At 40.4% G+C, this 17,502-nt stretch overlaps 2 protein-coding genes across 6 annotated transcripts in view; both read right to left on the minus strand.

The window, feature by feature from the left end:
- LOC115374617 (E3 ubiquitin-protein ligase MARCH6-like) overlaps positions 1-17,502 on the minus strand; it is a 33,274-nt gene that overhangs the window by 3,850 nt on the left and 11,922 nt on the right. For 3 of the 5 annotated variants that reach the window (XM_030073600.1, XM_030073602.1, XM_030073601.1), the window contains exons 2-25: positions 13,406-14,222; positions 11,979-12,078; positions 11,476-11,549; positions 11,182-11,325; positions 10,227-10,299; positions 8,580-8,760; positions 8,117-8,363; positions 6,890-6,951; positions 6,686-6,718; positions 6,478-6,529; positions 6,192-6,250; positions 6,006-6,086; positions 5,229-5,297; positions 5,002-5,076; positions 4,615-4,749; positions 3,964-4,083; positions 3,365-3,465; positions 3,039-3,176; positions 2,008-2,203; positions 1,700-1,769; positions 1,295-1,476; positions 979-1,113; positions 617-706; positions 85-217 (exon numbers count right to left, since the gene is read on the minus strand). In XM_030073600.1, coding sequence (XP_029929460.1) covers positions 85-217; positions 617-706; positions 979-1,113; positions 1,295-1,476; positions 1,700-1,769; positions 2,008-2,203; positions 3,039-3,176; positions 3,365-3,465; positions 3,964-4,083; positions 4,615-4,749; positions 5,002-5,076; positions 5,229-5,297; positions 6,006-6,086; positions 6,192-6,250; positions 6,478-6,529; positions 6,686-6,718; positions 6,890-6,951; positions 8,117-8,363; positions 8,580-8,760; positions 10,227-10,299; positions 11,182-11,325; positions 11,476-11,549; positions 11,979-12,078; positions 13,406-13,424 — 2,569 coding nt within the window. In that variant the 5' untranslated portion in view covers positions 13,425-14,222. Of the gene's footprint in view, positions 1-84; positions 218-616; positions 707-978; positions 1,114-1,294; positions 1,477-1,699; positions 1,770-2,007; positions 2,204-3,038; positions 3,177-3,364; positions 3,466-3,963; positions 4,084-4,614; positions 4,750-5,001; positions 5,077-5,228; positions 5,298-6,005; positions 6,087-6,191; positions 6,251-6,477; positions 6,530-6,685; positions 6,719-6,889; positions 6,952-8,116; positions 8,364-8,579; positions 8,761-10,226; positions 10,300-11,181; positions 11,326-11,475; positions 11,550-11,978; positions 12,079-12,642; positions 12,662-13,084; positions 13,138-13,405; positions 14,223-17,502 lie in introns of those variants that run through there. The other 2 variants (XM_030073604.1, XM_030073605.1) reach the window with 2 other exon arrangements.
- On the minus strand, positions 13,719-17,421 carry atpsckmt (fATP synthase c subunit lysine N-methyltransferase). Its single transcript, XM_030073610.1, has 4 exons — positions 16,380-17,421; positions 15,364-15,501; positions 15,011-15,061; positions 13,719-14,519 (listed from the first exon to the last, which is right to left on the minus strand). Exons 1-4 carry the CDS (start codon positions 16,683-16,685, stop codon positions 14,295-14,297), a joined length of 720 nt encoding a protein of 239 aa, XP_029929470.1. The 5' UTR covers positions 16,686-17,421; the 3' UTR covers positions 13,719-14,294.

Raw genomic sequence — 17,502 nt, forward strand, 5'->3', positions numbered from 1 at the left:
TGTCTTCATAATTTATAATAACACACTACTGTAAAAACTCATATACATGCATGACACAGGCATGCAGGAAGTACAGAGCCTTACCCAGCAGTGGAACAATGCTTTTGGAGATGGTGTAGGGCAGACAGAGAGACAGCAGCAGAACACAAATGACAGGGGCAGCCAGCTTTCGCACAATGAAATGGAGGTCGATGTTTCGGATGCCATTAGCGTAGACCTGTAGGAGGAGAAAGAGGCTACAATGTTGCATCTATAGCCAATACTGCATCACAGTTCACCTTTAGAATGTATTTTTTCCTTGAGAGTCCAGTGTTTCTATGTATTTGATTTGATCTTATGTCGCTTATGTCACCCTGCCAACAATCTAATACAGCTAACTCAGTAGTTTAATGCAAGAGAAACAGGGCCCCGTAGTGATAACTTCTAAAAATCCTCTTCTTCAAACTGTTGCAGTAAACAGAATCATCTATACCAAGAGAAGACGAAGTTTCATTTTAGGGTTATATAACCAAAAAAGATTTTCCACCTTAAGCTTTGTCATCTTTAATAAAGATATGTAAATGTCAGAGATCCATTTTGTTCCTTGGTAATGAAGCTAAAAGGCTGTGTCACTGACCTGCTCGATGACAGTTTTGAGCCACCACTGAGGGCCCATGAGTGTTATGGCAGCGATGATTTTAGCATGGAGCACACCTAGAGCCCAGTCCTGACACACACACACACACACACACACACACACACACACACACAAATCTCAATTCCAGCCAATATTTGGGATATCAATCTCAGAGAAAGTAAGTCTTCTGTTGTTTGTTGTTTTATAGTCAAACATAAAAGCCATGACATTACCAACTTTTTTATCTGTGAGCATTAAGCGATCCATGACTTCTCAGGTGATGTTTACAATCTGAAGTGGTGTGTATGATTTCAACACTTGCAAGCATGCACACACGCACACCACACACACACTATACCTACCTGCCAGGGGTAGAACAGAGGTGTCTGGTCCAGTGGGACTCTGAGTGGAGCAACAATGACCACCTCAAACAGCAGACCCAACAGCAAAGGAATCAGCCCGGCTAACAGCACAGCCACCACCACAGTCTTCAGGATCTGTTCTCACACACACACACACACACACACACACACACACACAGCTTTTAAAACACCTTTTTTTTAAGCAGAGGCCAGACAAGGAGCACTCATTTTGTAGGACAGAAACAAATATCAACATAGCTTGACACATGATACAAATCAACACTACTGTTGCCACTGTCTTTAGAGGCATTGTTACCATAAGTGTCCACTCGTGCACTTTGAGCATGATGACGGTTCGCCCCTGTGGCATCCAGGCCAGCAGCACCGTGGCGGCTCGAATGGATAGCCAGCACACATACAGGCCACTGGCTGCTGTGTACAGCTCATGGACTGTAGCACTGCCCATCCAGAAAGACATCAACCAGCGACCCACGCACACTTAGAAGACAGGAAGAGAGGGACAGGTAAAAGTGGGGTGGGGGTGGAGGTGTTATGAATGATGAAAAGGGTAGAGAGGGGAAGAGGGATGGTAAAATAACAAGAAAAAATAAATAGTTAACACTGAATCAAGTAATTTGGGCCAAATGCAACAAAATTCATTTGGGTGTGCTAAGGTTGGATAACCTATGTACATGTGTGCCTGCATGCGGGTGCTACTTACCTGGCAGTGTAAGGCATATCAGACTAGCCATCAACAGTGTCACGCACATAAAGACAACCAGCAGAACGATCTATAAAAGCAGAGACACACCAAATGAGGTCAAAACCTATTTCAGTATGTCATGTGAAATGTTTCAAATACCCACAATATTCCAGCTGGATCAGCAAAAGGCCAACCACTGGTGTCAAACTGGTATTGGTATAACAGCACGAGGTTGAATATGAAGTATCAAAATGCACACAGGCAAATTTATACCTCTGCACCTTAATGCTGACAATGATATGATTCGTTGTTAAGTGGTCTGTCACCTTAAGGGGGAAGTTGATAGGCCGGTGGTAGGGCTGGAAGCCCACAGGCCCACCCTGCTGCAGAATGGCCTGATGGGCAGCGTGAAGCCCTTCCCCCAGACCAGGGATGCGGTTGTTGATATGGCGACCGGGAGGGTTGTTGTTTGGCTGGTTGTCGTCATCCTCATGGTCCCCCAGCAAGTAGGAGTGCAGGTCACTGTGGGGGATTCATACAATGAATGAATCATTTGGCTGCATATGCTAACCGCTGTTGATGTGAAATGGCATAATGATAATAAAATAATTTTAAAAAAATCTTTTTTTTTTCAGCCACATTATTTTACTGCCATTTTTGTAGGGACCAAGTATTTTCCTCCCACATTTAGCAAATTTAAGTTTATATATATTTTTTTTAATTATCTCATTAAAGTTTATATTAATGCTTTAGTCTAATAGGTATTGTACCATTTCACATGTCAAATAGCAAAAGTAGACAGCCTACACATGAAGAAAGGTACTGCTGTCCAAATATTTTAAGAGTTCAGTGTATGCTGTATTATATCATACAGTACTGTTTCTCCAGCCTTTCTTCAACCTTTTTTTTCTGATCAACAAATGGGAAATGTAACCTAATATTGCCATGTCAAAGATGTTCCCTTTTCACTGCAAACTTCTGAATGTATTCAAACAGCAACATTAGTTTCAAATGCGTTCCATTAGCCTTATTTTCACTCATGGAGGGATTGATGTGCATAAAAGCTCCAATCACTGGTGGGGCTGCATCCACCTATTTTCTTTTTTTGTTTGTTTTTTTACTGATTTAGAATTTGCGCCTAGATACCTGAAGAAAACTTTGCATGATGTAGTTGGTGGAATTGCATTCATTTGTATTTTCTTTTGCAGATACATTTCTTTTGCCGAAAATGTGCTCAAAATGTAAACAACACTTAGATGGAAACATTCACACTCCAAATTGTAATCATTCCTTCCAGGGTTACTGATGCTACATGTGCAGCAGAGTCAGAGGGAGGGTGGTTGGTTCTCCATCTTACAGCATGTATCCAGCGGTGAATGTCCAGGCATGGACCAGACGCTTGAGCCACTGTCGCGTGTGACCCTGTTCCAACAACGCCGGGAGAACAACCTGAAGCAACAGCAGCTCCAGTGACAGCTCACTGACGGGGGCGTCGCTATGAAGCCAGGACATAAACAAGAGCACAACTTCATTCACTTTCACAAGTGCTTGTTTTAATTTAGCATAACCTATGTCTCATTTTCTCTCGCGTTTGTAGCAAACTTCTTGCTGTAGGAAGACATCACTACTGTTTGAAAATATGAGAAAGCCTGTAATTTGGTGCTGTCACATTGTCATGTTTACCTGTACAGCATGACATTGTAAGGAAGAAAGGCTGGAAAAAGCACTTTAATGATCCTGATAGGAAGCCAAAGCATCAGCAGAACTATGGAACCAAACACCACCTGGAAATACACACACACACACACACACACCCATACAAGCATATGAAAATTTGTTTTTGTGTAATTTGTATTAAAATAAATGCTGGGTAGTCAATACATCGATATTATATCAATGTCATGATGTGAGACAAGATATTATTTAGGATTTCATATATCATAATATCATGATATGGCATAGTGTTGTCTTTTCATGGTTTTAAATGCTGCTTTACAGTAAAGCAATTGTCTGAACTTATTAGACTACCTGCTTGGTCATCATATCCACATTACTAATGATTGTTTATCAAAAATCTCATTGTGTAGATATTTGTAAAAGCACCAACAGTCATCCCTATAATACCGTGACAATACTGATGTCAAGGTAAAACTGATCAAAAATATTGAGATATGATACTGATTTTGTCCCTATCGCCCAGCCCTGACTAAATATGAGTGTTGAGTCTTATCTCTGAAGGTTGGATTTTTCAGCAGAACAGATCATAGGGCTACTTGACTGACCACAGAGAGTATAAACCTCCGGAGGTGTCTGTAGACAGGGAGGTGAATCATCTCTTGGACTGGATTGAAGTCCGGATCATTCAGGTTCCTCAGGAACCACAACACGCCGGGCCGGAGCACCTATACACAAACACAACAAACCTGAGGTTTTTGCTTTTGTATCATGAGTACAATTTTGACATCAATTAATCATTGTAATATTAATTTTGAAATATTAGTATAATTACTGTAAATAAATAAGACCATCTGCGATAACATTTTCTGCCTCTAACCTCTCTCATTTTACACTGTGTACCACCGGGTTGGATTTCATAGGAAGTCTGATGCTGTTCTAGCTGCTGCACAATAGCACAATGTCTAGCACAATGTCAGAGGGAAAAAAGCCTGTGGAATCAGCTCTATTTTCACTAATAGCAAGACACTTTATTAACCCAAATAGGGAAAACATATCTTCTCTTGTACCTGCAAATCATATGGCTTTTTCTGTTATTAACTGTCTTGGTGTCCAGTGCACAAACAGCCACAAAGAAACAAACACACTGGATGCTGCATGGTTTATTTGAACCTTATGGATGCCATGTGACCTTTTGCGTACATTAGAGCCCATGAATGTGAAAGGCTGACTGCTGTGACAGGGAATTCTCCACTGACCTCTCTGAGAAGAAGGATGAAGGAGGCAAAGTAGAAGACGTAGACCATGCCGACCAGCCAGTGCAGGAACATGGTGGTACCAGGAGCTGAGTCAAAACTCTGCTCTCTGTCTTTTAGAGTGGCATCAAACATCTCCTGCAGCACACATGGGGAGATGCTTTCATTGTTTTTAAAACCACAATGAAAATCAGTCTTTTGACATTTTGGGTTACAGTTAAATTGGGTCAAAAAACATTTTATTGAGTTTTGACATTTAAGCAGAACATAAAAATAATTTTAAAAATATCAATGTGGATTTTATAATCAATTTTCTATTCGATAAGTCAGTAAATACATGATTGCATCAACAAAGTCAGCTACAGAGTTTGATATGCATTATTGACGTACCAGTGAGCAAATGTCAAGCCACCAGCCGCAAATCAGTGGGAACAGGCCTATCTCCATGACAACCAGCAAAGAAACCTGTGTTACAAAACATCATTGGAACATCTGTTTCTGTAATGAGCAATCAAAAATTTCTCATGTACAGTATCAATTAGTAGTTAAATACAACAAAATTCTTTGTATTTGAAAGTATTTGAAAATACTGCACTGTTACATCCTGTTTTGCTTACCTTCACAACAATGTAGCAGACACCAAGGAGGCGTCTGGACCGGTGAAATCTCACCAATGAAGCAAACGCCTGAAAAAGGCACTGTTAAGGACAACTCCTCAAATCTGGTACGGTAGAAAAAGCACTTCGCTTTTAATAACTGTTAAAACTAACATGATAAATACTAATGTCACGACAACAGTTAAGATGTAGCCCAAAACTAGCAAAAAGACACAAATACAGCCCTTACAAACTATATCAATTATTGGCTATTTGATTTCTTTCAGGACAAAATGACAAAAAAAAACTAACATGCAGGCTCATATGTTAAGACTTATATGCATTAGAGACAAGAGATGATATAACAGAGAGGAAGCAGTGCTTAAACACTTAGTCAATCAGAAAAAAAATAGTCATTCATCAAATAAAAATACCTAATATCTGCAGGTTATAGCTTCCCAAATGCTTGGACAGTTGCTATCTACCTATCTATCTATCTGTTTGTTTGTTTGTTTTGACTGCTGGTCAGACTAAGGAAGTAATCTCAAGACACTGCTTTGGGCTCTAAAAACTTGTGATAGGTATTTGTCATTAGTTTTAATATTTTACAATGAAATAATTAATTGAAAAAACAATCAACAGATTAATCAACAATAAAAATTTTCATTAGCTGGAGCCCAAGGATGAAGAACTAAACATGTTGGACAAACCAACCGTATCAAACGTAGTATCTAACTAAAACAAAGCCCATTTGTACATGTCAAACAGCAACACACATACAAGGTAATTAAAGGATACATGGCAGACTATCAGAGCACCAGCCAGGAGGATGTAGCCCAGTATGGTGGTGATAAGACCATCAAAGTGGGATGCTCTAATCTGCAAAGAGAAATTATATCACCAAAAAGCATCCACTCAGGAGAAAAAAAAAGTAATCATTGCATGGGGAAACCCAAATATTATGGGTGTATTCAGTGCACTTACATATTCCTCAAAGCCGAGTCCAACAACTGAGAAATGGCCAATGTGATATGGGCAAAAAGCTGGTGGAGACAATAGAGAACTGAGGTTAAAATCTGTAGTATATTCAAGTTTACACGTAAATACAGAGTATCAAGGCATCATTCTGCATTTTTAATTTACCGACTTATGATGAACAACCTGCTTAAATAACAGTTAAATTCACAAGTGGTATTACACAAAAAGCCCTACAGTTTCTTCATGGTACTGATTTCATGTATGTGCTGAGAGCATTGCAGGTTTTACTTACCAAACACCAAAATGAAGAGAGTGTTGAGAGACACCACCCAGAAGACATGCTCCTGGAAAACACACACACACACACACACACACACACACACACACACACAGTGTCCATCATGTGATTCCTAGTTAGCTGTATAGTGACAATGAAGACTACGTGTATGTATTATATATTGTTAAAATATATTTGAAACGACAAGAGACCGCACATTTACCAGGAAAACTAGGGAGCCATCCAAACCCAGCATCTGGTATATAAAGAGAAAGAAATTTCATAAAAATTGTTATAAATGATCTACCTGCTGCTGCTACTTCTACTACCACCACAAAGATACATCATGCTACATGGTGGAAAAGGAGATAGAATGAAAAGAGTCATAAGCTAATGTCAGTCAAAAAAAAAACTATAGACTCCCTACCCTCTCCCAGGTCAGCTCCTCTGCCGCACGGTCCCATTCCAAGGCATTCCAGTTCAAATCTTCTACAAAAGAAAATCAGAATCAATGTATATGTAATTACGTACAGAGTAAGAAGAAGAAAAATACAATATATATTCAAAGCAGGGTTCTGGTAGCTGGTACTATGCAGTAGGGTTTTTCTTGATATGGTTGTGGTCCACTGATCCCTTATATGGAGCAATGGAAACTCTAGTACATGCAAAGACATTCTGAATGATCTCCTACACGCTTAATCCAAGAAGCATCCAGTTCATTCTTATTTTAAGGGCACATTATCAAGATATTAATGTGCACCTACATAGGTGGGTGCCAACATGCGTACCTGGTGCTTTGTGATGCACATAGGGATGCCTTTACGCATAAAGGGATGCCTTGATACACACACAAGGATGCCTGCTTCACCTCAGGGAGCTTTAGTGGAATCATGTTGTTGTCATAGATGGTCTGCTTGTGCACTTTCACTTCATGCATGAGCAGATCCATTTCCTCTACAAAGAAGTGTTCCTTCTTACCTGGAAAATCTACCTTTGTAATGGCAATCTGCCACGGTGCAAGAGAGCATGGCTTTTAAAGGGAATGGGAGATGGCACTCTGAATGGTTTGTTGCTTGTTACGCCAAAAACACACCCATGATTAATTCAGAGAGGTACAACCCTTTTGAACCATGCAACTGGTACAAAGACCCTTTTTCCACTGTTAAAAAAGCAAAAGTGGTCTTGGACACACCCTAAATGCACTTACGCCATGCTCTTCAGACCGTGCGCTTAGATCCTTAAAATACAGCCCCATGTTTGTGTTGGCATCAAATATTTGGTCAGCGAATGGGTTAATTAGCAGAACCTGGATCAGTGTCCAAGAAAGAATTTTTAATGCCATCAAAAGAATTAAACAATTACACAAGTACAAACAGCACTGTTTTCACCATGGAGTGGAAGATACTTGGGACAGTATGCTGGTGTTTCTTTTGATAGGTTTTATAAAATGACATGGTTCGAAGGAATAAAAGTGTCTGAACCTGAAAAGTTGTACAGTGGTAAATGTGTACACTGTATTCAACTTAGTGGCTTGCCTGAAATCAGGAATGATGACTGAGAACTCTAAGCCATGAAATTAACGTACAAAACTGCATTCAAACAAACTTTTGTACATTTTTTTAAATTCAGGTTCCCTGAAAAAGGTCCCACTAACCCTGTCCTCCATTGTTGCCGTCAGCAGGATCCTCCTCCCTGCCTTCCTCCTCCTCCTCGTCATCATCGTCGTCCTCCTCTTCTTCTTCTTCGTCATCATCATTTTCCAGGCCAGCCTCATCTCCCTGCTGTCTGGCTCCATGTTGGTCAGCAGCTGCTGGGCCGTTTTCTGCGCCATTCGCAGGGGGTTGCACTGCTGCACCTTCTGGAGCTGCCTGGCCATTCACTGCGGCATTACCACCTGGATCCTATGGAATCATGATATCAATGACACACAGTTTATGATGCATTTAAAACATCCACTGCATGTCAAGCCTGGCAATCTTTGGGCAAGGATTTCTTAAAATTACATCATGCACTGTGAGAGGAATGCATCAGCAACTGCTTCATCAGTATGCTTTAGAAATGATATAGAAAAGAGAGGTTGTGACTTCCAGTTGGTCTTCAAAGTAAACTGAGCTCACCTCATTGGCGGGTGCAGGGCCATTGGGCTGGTTGGGAACCAGTGGCTGCTGGTTTTGCTCTAACCACTGTGGAGCACCACCATGGACAATCTGCTCTCTGAGCCACACGAGGCTGATGAAGGCGCAGAGTGTGCACGTCACCACAAAGCAGCCCTGCAGGCAGTCAGCAAGCAGGTTCTGTCTGTGAGCAAGTGATGGAGGGATTGAGAGCAAGGGAGGCAAAGGGATAGAGGATGCAAGAGAGGGAGAGTAAGAATGTTTGAACTGTGTTCACCGCAACACCAAATGTGCAATGGTAAATAAAAAGTAAAGTAACCAACAAGGGAAGGGGCTTTTACTATGGGAGAGACTGGCAAAAGATGACAAAGATAAAGCTAGTTAATAAACCACAAGTCTGTTCTGTACAGTGATTATAAAACAGTTAATAGGTGTTGTTAGGTATGTGACAAAGCTTGTTACCTACAACCCTCTTCTTATTGCTCTAAACGAGGGTTGTCGTAAGTATTGTGCATATAGTACTTTGATAACTAAGAAATAATAATAATCAATACTAAAAAAAACAAAAAGGTACCACTACTGCTTTCCAACAGTAACGACATCTGCAGTGCTTTCTTGAAATAACTTGTTTGTTCCTTAATGTTACCCAGCACTTAAGCCATTTTTGTTTAAGCAGTCCTACCTAAAACTATCAGGTCTGCCCGAGTGAGGTTGAGCTGGGTTGAGTCTCAACTGGAAAAATACTATTCAGTGGTATATAGAGTGAGATGTCGTTGTGACTGACAACACACAACCCTCTATATTAACTTAATACACAAATACAAATAGTCTCTTCAAATTCCTAAGCTAAGAAAGTCTAGTTAAATAACTTTCTAAGCCTAATTTAACAAGAGTGAAAAATCTTTGTGCGTGAAATTTGTTTTCTTCTCTGGTCCCAAATGAAATCCATTTTTATGCCCCTTAATATATTGTCATTTTTCCCTCTGTGGCATTGAAAGTGGTACTAAATAAAGATATTTTTCTGAGTATTGTATTGAAGTTAGAAATTCTAGGAGTGTGAAACCTTACTCTAAACTCATCATGAAGCACCTTACTTGGTGGTTTATCACTTATATAACTATATAATAATAATAGATCATAATAGCAGCTGCTTCTCTCCCACCAAACAATAATCTTTGAACAGCTATACAAAGTGGTTGCTGAGCAGCATGTAAGTAGCAGTATAACTGGAGATTTTGGGTTAATGCGTTTACCTTTAAATCAACTGTTATGCACTCACAATTATGCATTTATTAGGTATTTTACAACTTCTTCATATATAACTCAGCAAGTCATGACCTAGGACTTCTGTTTATAAAGAAGAAAGAAAGCTCAATAAAAGGAGAAGAAAGATGATGGAGGACTGGTGAGGACAGTTTAATTCATGGAGGCCAAGATAATGGGGATGAAAAAAGGTATATACAGGCTCCTTTATTCACAATTTGAGCGTTTGTGACTATAATAATGCCAATTTGTGAATGAAATCCTTTTGCTTTCTCTGGAGATATTTTTGAATAAATGGCACAAAATACAGAGAACACCTACAGCATATAAAGCAATGACAGACTGAGTCAAAGAGCAAGAACAAGACAGCAGACAATTCAAGCTTACGTTGAAAGCATGTCTAATGGCAGGGTAAGGAGAGAGCTCACAGAGCCAGTAAACAAACACTTGTAGATGCGACCTGTGAGGAGAAACAGCAAAAAGGTGATTATCAATAACGATATCATGGCAACCATTTCTTTACAAGACTATGATGCCAGAATTTGTGTGATCAAAGCCTTGTGTTCATAGGAGCTTTTAGTCTCTAGTGATTTTCTCTTCCAGCTGCTCAAATGTTTGGTAAAGCAGTAACAACAAATCCCACAGGAATCTAACAATTCTCTTCTCAAAACTGTTCTTACAGGCTACAACAGTATTTGTTGTCTGGCAAAACATACTTGAATTCTACCAAAACACTGAAAACTAATAGAGACTTGACATCAATAGCATTACTCTTTTGAGACAGATGGTTCTAAATGTTGCAGTTATGATTCATACTTTAAAGCACTACTGTTTCCCTCAAGTGCTGCTTGTTCATGAGCTCGCCTTGCTTCAAGTCATGAAATTTCAAAAGCTACCTCTACACTGAAGTTAACACTGGCACATATATTTATGACAGACTATTGAGTGGTCTTTTTCAATGCTGCATGATCTAACTTTTTTTCAGGTTAGCAAGCAAAATAACTAGCACGTGTAAGTTTGGTCCCAGGAAGTAAAAACAGTCATTTGTGGTTTAAAAACTTCACAGATCCTTCATTGCTGCAAATACTGCAGATCCATATGGTGAGGTGTATGGCTATAACTGAGATTAAAGACCAATGTAACTGCCCCTTCACATTATTTTACAACTGGCAGAGGAGAAACACAAGACTTCAGAATAATAATTTTCACCTTGCCACTTTTCCCCCGAAATCTTAAGCTCAAGTGGGTGGGGGTGCGTGCAAGAACTGGTCTTATAAGTGAGACTACGTCACCCGGAAAATCTGTTTACAGTCTCTGACTACAACTGGATGACATAACTTACATGCTGTGAGGGGCACCACCCCCAGCCAGGCAAAGGCCACCAGTGTGTAGTGGAACCAGTATCTGATGGCCGTTCCAATACTGGTGACCAACCCTGAAAAGATGTCCTGGACCGGCAAGCGAGATGGCATGTCTGGAGAGTAGACTGAGGAAACAGAAAATGAGGGAGAGACTAAGAGCTATACTTTAATAACTTTCAGGATGCAGCACTATCTTTAGCCCCACAGCATAATGCACTCCCACAAAATCTAAGCACAATGAAGGTAATGAGCCAGTTTAAAGAAGAACAACTTACTTGGTGTAAATGCAAATCTGTGTTTGCATAATTCACAGTATTCTTTTCTGCTGTGTTTAAGCCACTGCAGCAAGCTGTGAAAAGAAAACAGCACGAGTCCTTCCTTCGTCACAAACATTTTAATCTATTCTAGTTTGTTAATGGTGTTTTTCAGTGCAAAAAGTTGTGGTCTGTGATGAAAGGGTGACAGAAGCTGTAAAAATTCACTCAGGCGTATTCCTTTACAGTGACCCATACATAAACACTTCCTGACTTTGTCAGACAATCAACTTCTCTGACTTTGCCTGTCTGGAATACACCACACAAAATTCAGTGACACTCTAGAAAATCCATGGCTAGTAGGAACCTTGTATGTCCTTTCCTACTCTCTGACATCAATCTGCAAAAGTACACAGACTGAACAGAGATATAAACAGATAGCTGCAGAGAAAGCATTTTGGAATAAAACAGAAAGAAAATATAGATCTGCTTTTAAATCTGAATAACTTGGCCACTGATCATACCATTCCTGATGGATGAATTTGATGCTGCCGGTACAGACACAGGGGTGGAAGAGAGGCTTGTCCTGGGTCCCTTCCGACCGACATACCCGGCATATGTCCGCTGTTGGGACACAATAACATATCACAACATACAAAAATTGTTACAGCTGTCTACCTACAGAACCTGTTTTTTTTTTGTTTGTTTGTTTGTTTGTTTTTTATGCCATCATTGAGTTACTTGTTGTTGCTGTTTTTAACATTGTACACTATTATTAATGGGTAGATCAATGGGCTATCTTGGCTCCAGGGTAACAAAACATCTAGGAGAAAATGCAAATTGTTGAAAAGAAAAAACACAATTGGATAAGTTCAGCACTCAGACTAGTGTTTCAGAATTTCCCATTTAAAGACACCTGGGATACAAGGTGTGCATATAGCTTGAGCTTTCTAGTATGTAGCTTTACTAGACAAGACTCAGTAGTGAGTACAGGGCAAACAGTAATCCTTGGATTATGCCATTGGATGACAAAAATAAAAGAACTATAATTAGCTCAGGATGCAACGCCATAAGACTAACTCTTGGGATACCTAAGATCTTACTTGGTGCAACCTGAATATCGCAGGGATATTCATGCTGACAACATGAAAAGGAGTATGACAACATTAAGAAGCAGAAAACCTTAACTTCATTCAGGTGCCCTTTGTCCGTGCACACAGCATGGAGCTTCCCAGAGCTGCTAAGTTCACGGACTTAAAAGCCAGTTTTGTCAGCACACAAGACAACCCAAAATGTTAGCGATTATTAAGTGTCACCGAGACCCTTTAACCACAATGCACCATGGTGATACTTAAGATTTATCAAATTATGCTACATTAACTTATGTGCAGGGTGGTTTCATAGTGTTGATGTTCACAATCCATGGTAGCACAGGGACCCATGTAAACTGGCAAGATTGACCGTCGGGTCAATCTTACATTTTGCATAACCTTATTAACGTTACATGTTTTTTTAACGTTAAGTGTTATGCAATGTGAACTAATTTAGCTAACAAAAGACAGACAAGTATGACTGAAATGTGAAAAGTCAGTTTCACAGACTTTCTACCACTGGGGTTAAACAACTTTACCTCAACTGTATTAAGTGTTAAAGCAAACCAGGACACAGCCGTCGTTAGCCGACCACCGTGACTGTTAACGTTAGTTGAAGCTAGCTCGGTAGCTAGTTAGCGCTGATTGGCTAACATTAGCTAGCACCGTTAGCTAGTTAGCGGTTTTTTTATACTGGCCAACGTTTGTAAATACTGAAGGAAATACGCGGTTAGCCGTTGACATATAAGACAATTGGGACATAGTGGGGGGTTGACAGGGACGTGTTTATTACGAGTAGATACAATAAATGTTAACCAACCAACTAAAGTCAGCAATTAGCCCAATCAAGCTATAGCTACCTTCCTCGGCGGTGTCCATCTTGACTGGCTGCTAAAGCAGCCTTCTCTCTCGGTCGGCAGGCTAGTCAGTCAGAGCAAAGCGATGAGCGCTATCTACAAAATAAAAACATCTCCAACTATTGTTCAGTTCGGCCTCGAACGATGCTGGAATATACAGGACGCAATATTCGCTACTAAACGAGCGAAAGCTGTATTATTTCATGACACAAATATCGGTCAGTACTTATTCTAAGTAACTACATGTGGTAGTATTACAAAACAACCACGAGATGGCGTAAAAGGACTAAGTCATGGTAACCTTGCACCACACAGATAGACCATTAGATGTACATTTTATTGCCAAAATATACAAGTTTCTATACATGTGAATTAGTCACAGAACAGTAATTTCTTTTCTGTGGGGTATCATAAAAAGCATGCCAACTGAATGAGGTGGACAATTAGTCTGACAGGCATATCAGTCTTGACTGGGATTTTATAAACAAACTATTTGGTTCTGCAAGATAATTCAGATGAGGAGGCACAATCACTTTACGTCATCATTCACACCAGCAAAGCGCCCAGCAACCTTTGCATTAACACATTTGATTTTGAGTATAAGATGTGAGTCAAGTATGAGATTAAGCATATCTGGTCGATACGCCTGCTTTGAGTGCAGGTGCAGAAGAGATGAGAATTACCATTCTGTTGATAACCCAGTGTTTTGTAGCTGTAACCACTAATAATGACAAGTCCAAGTGTAATGATGTAAAAAGACTTTTTTTAGTATGTACTGTGTGATTCTTACACACACACACACACACACACACACACACATCTATCTATCTATCTATCTATCTATCTATCTAGATAGATAGATAGACACAGATAAAAAAAAAAAAAAGGCATCTCAAACATTAACATCTTTTGTGGGTGAGGTCTGTGTATGGTCTTGTTTTGCTGTCAGTCCTTGCTGCAGTTGTGATTTAAATGTCTTGGCATCGTACACCCATACAGTGTCTATGCCCTCCCCCACAGTGTGTTCAGGAGTCCAGGTGGGGAAGGGGAAACGGCAGGCCACCACCTTGGCTGTGCTCTGTAGCTCGCTGCTCAGCTTCGACTCCAGTTGGTCCATCTGCAGAAACAGCCAAACAGCAACATTTAGTCTACAACTAGGAGTGATACTTTGGGATTTTGAAAACCAGCTTGGCTAGATCATTTAAGGGATTTCTGATGATATAAGACATCGTCTGCCGGCTATATTGGAGGTCCTCAGTTCTGGGTCCATTAGTAGCTGTTTTTCACTGGTTGTATTTGTAAGCACACTATTACTTACTTTTCATCATGTTACCGTGTTACTTGGCCAGCAGCCAGTAGAAGCTAGAAGATAATGGTTGTCACTCTGTAATTAATACAAGCTTCATGGCCACTTCAACAAGAACTATACCATGAAATGTACACTAAGCCAAGAGCAGGATAAGAAATAAACATGCAAGAAACTGTAGTATATAAATATTATTCTTAACTTGTGAGCACTGATTGCACTGTGACTTCAGGATTCTGTGAAAAGTATAAATGCTTTTCTGCGACAATCAAGCATGATAGGATCAACACTTAAGAACTCACCATTTGAGGGACTCCAAAAATGACAACGTTGGAGTATTGTGCAAAACTGACCTAGAGAGAAAGTCAAAAATCTTGTCAATGATGTGAATGAAAAGGTCAAACAGTGCTTGTCCCAGATCAGAACGCTTATAAATACAGAACTCTGATATGGGTCATTTTTTTTCTGACTACTTGGCTAGTATATAGGGAATGTCCGTCACATAGACATTGTAAGCCCATAGGATTAAGTCGCTGTTTATATGTTAAAAGCACACATGGTAAAAATCTATCCATTTTTCACAGTTCACAAAAATGTTGGAAATAGATGTTTTCCCAGGTTCTCTCAAAATGCTGACTGCTCGTGTGTCACTGACCTTCCATAAGTCCGAGATGTGGAAGGAGGTGGAGTGGTGGACTCCCCCTCTCCACGCCTTGTAACGAGAGTACCACACCAGCCAGGGGTTCAGCTCAAACCCTGATGCCCGAAACCCATGCTGGGCTGCTGCTATCACCTGCAAGCAGGATCACAAAGGGAGATATGAGATCAGACAGTATTGCAATTATTGGTAATGCCTATATTTTTACAGTTACATGTAGAATGTAGGCTATTTTTATTAAAGGAATAATATGCAAAACCCAGTTTTCTTTCTTTCTTCCTTTTAAATAGGTTTTGTTTCACTGGTGCAAATCACTCATCTCTGTGGTGTTTTTGTGCTACACTTCCAACCTTACCAGAGATCACCTGTCAATCAAATTGTGTCCAGAGATGTGATGTCTTTGTCTTTGGGTTAGAAACTAGGTTATGGTTAAGGTTACCAGTTAACCCACTGAATTTATATGATGCAAGCCCTCATGAACTGGTCTGTGTTAACTTATATCAAGCACCAATAAGGAGCAACAAAATGAGCAATTAAATCAAAACTGTTAAGAAAGGCTAGATTAGATTAGATTAGATTGGATTAGATTAGATTAGATTAGATTAGATTAGATTTGATTTGATTTGATTTTATGATCTTATTGTCCACAGATGTGGAAATTTGCCTTCAGCTTCACAAGTTCAAAATACATCACAGTAAATCACAATACATACAATAATAACAACACAACTTGCAGAGCACAGACAATAATAATAACGGACAATGGTTCCAGTGTGAGTGGTGTTACTTTAAATATTACTTTGAACCATGCCTAAAAAGGGCTAGAAAGTCATGCTTGTTCTAGAGTCTAGAACTTTAATATAGACATAGTGAGAGTTCCAAGTTAAAAGTTAAGATAGCAGAGGAAAGGATATGTAAGTGAGGTAAGTGAAATGAAATGTTTTCTGGGGTCAACGAGGAATGTCACTATCAGGGATTTCAGTATTATTGTTAAAATCAGACACAGCACTTACTATTCTGCCGTCTCCACTCCCAATGTCCACCAGGGTCCCTGACCTGGCCTGCAGCGCCCTGAGGACGTTCTCCACCTGGGCGGTGGTGGCGGGGACAAACGGGAGGCAGACCCTCCGCAGGGCAGGGGCGACAAACGGCGCAGCAACGGCGTACAGGGCGACCAGCGAGCCTCCCACCAGCCCCGTCACCACAAGCCCCAGCCGACTCCTGCCTCTGCCCGCTTCAGCACCGCCCTCACCGTGTTCAGCCGAGTTCAGCCCCACAAAAACCTGCTCCTGCGACATGATATCGCCTCTCCACTTCATAAACCTAGCTTACAGTTGAGGTGTCGTGCATATGTGACCGCCGACACCATAGCCACTAGCAAGTGCCGACTTCGCTATGATAAATTTGTGGGGATAAAATCAGACATTACCGGTACAACACGCTTATTTCCACCACAAGTCAAAACTACAACTGAACCAGCCAGCTGCCAAGCCGGCTCGCAGATGTCACGCTAAAGACAATAAAATGCAAAACTTCTGGCTGTAACTTTCAAAATAAAATGTTATTAACCAATTTACAAATAATTCGATCACAGCTGAAGTTCAAATAAAGCTATCATCTACAGATACTTCTTGTAAATACTTAAACACCCATTTCCCCACTAAAATTTACAACTTCTTGGTACACTGCGACCAACCATGGCAAACATGAATGTCCTTTATTTTGAAGGGAATGATTTACATCCGGAGTTACCCCTATTGTTCTCTAGCTAGCTTGACGCCGCTAACTAGCACAGTGAAACTCTTCCTCTCTAATTTGAACCCTGACTGACGAGTATACTGTACTGTTGTTGTGGGTGGTTCAAAATGCCAAGGCGACAACACACAATGTATTACAGTGGAAATTAGTTGCATGTAAAACAGTTAACGGGGTTTGTGAAATGTCCTTTCATGCCGACCTACAGTAAAAGCACTAAACGTGCCCGAGACAGGTCACGTTCATCGCTAATACAGTCCGAGTGGACACAAAGGATAGTCCAAATGTGGTTCCCCTTCAAGCTGTCACTGATCACCTCACCTTGTATCAGAAAGGAGGAACTAATCAGTGAAATCACCTGGTGGAGGTGTTGGTCCTCCA

This window comes from Myripristis murdjan, chromosome 17 (genome assembly GCF_902150065.1).
Source record: "Myripristis murdjan chromosome 17, fMyrMur1.1, whole genome shotgun sequence".
In the NCBI taxonomy this organism is placed as follows: domain Eukaryota; kingdom Metazoa; phylum Chordata; class Actinopteri; order Holocentriformes; family Holocentridae; genus Myripristis; species Myripristis murdjan.

Excerpts from the sequence above, each read along its gene's own strand:
- atpsckmt (XM_030073610.1), bottom strand. The coding sequence starts at position 16,685 with ATGAAGTGGAGAGGCGATATCATGTCGCAGGAGCAGGTTTTTGTGGGG. Across the intron at positions 15,502-16,379 it reads GGAGTGGAGACGGCAGAATA|GTGATAGCAGCAGCCCAGCA; the intron begins GTAAGTGCTGTG and ends TCCTGCTTGCAG. Across the intron at positions 14,520-15,010 it reads TTTTTGGAGTCCCTCAAATG|ATGGACCAACTGGAGTCGAA; the intron begins GTGAGTTCTTAA and ends CTGTTTCTGCAG.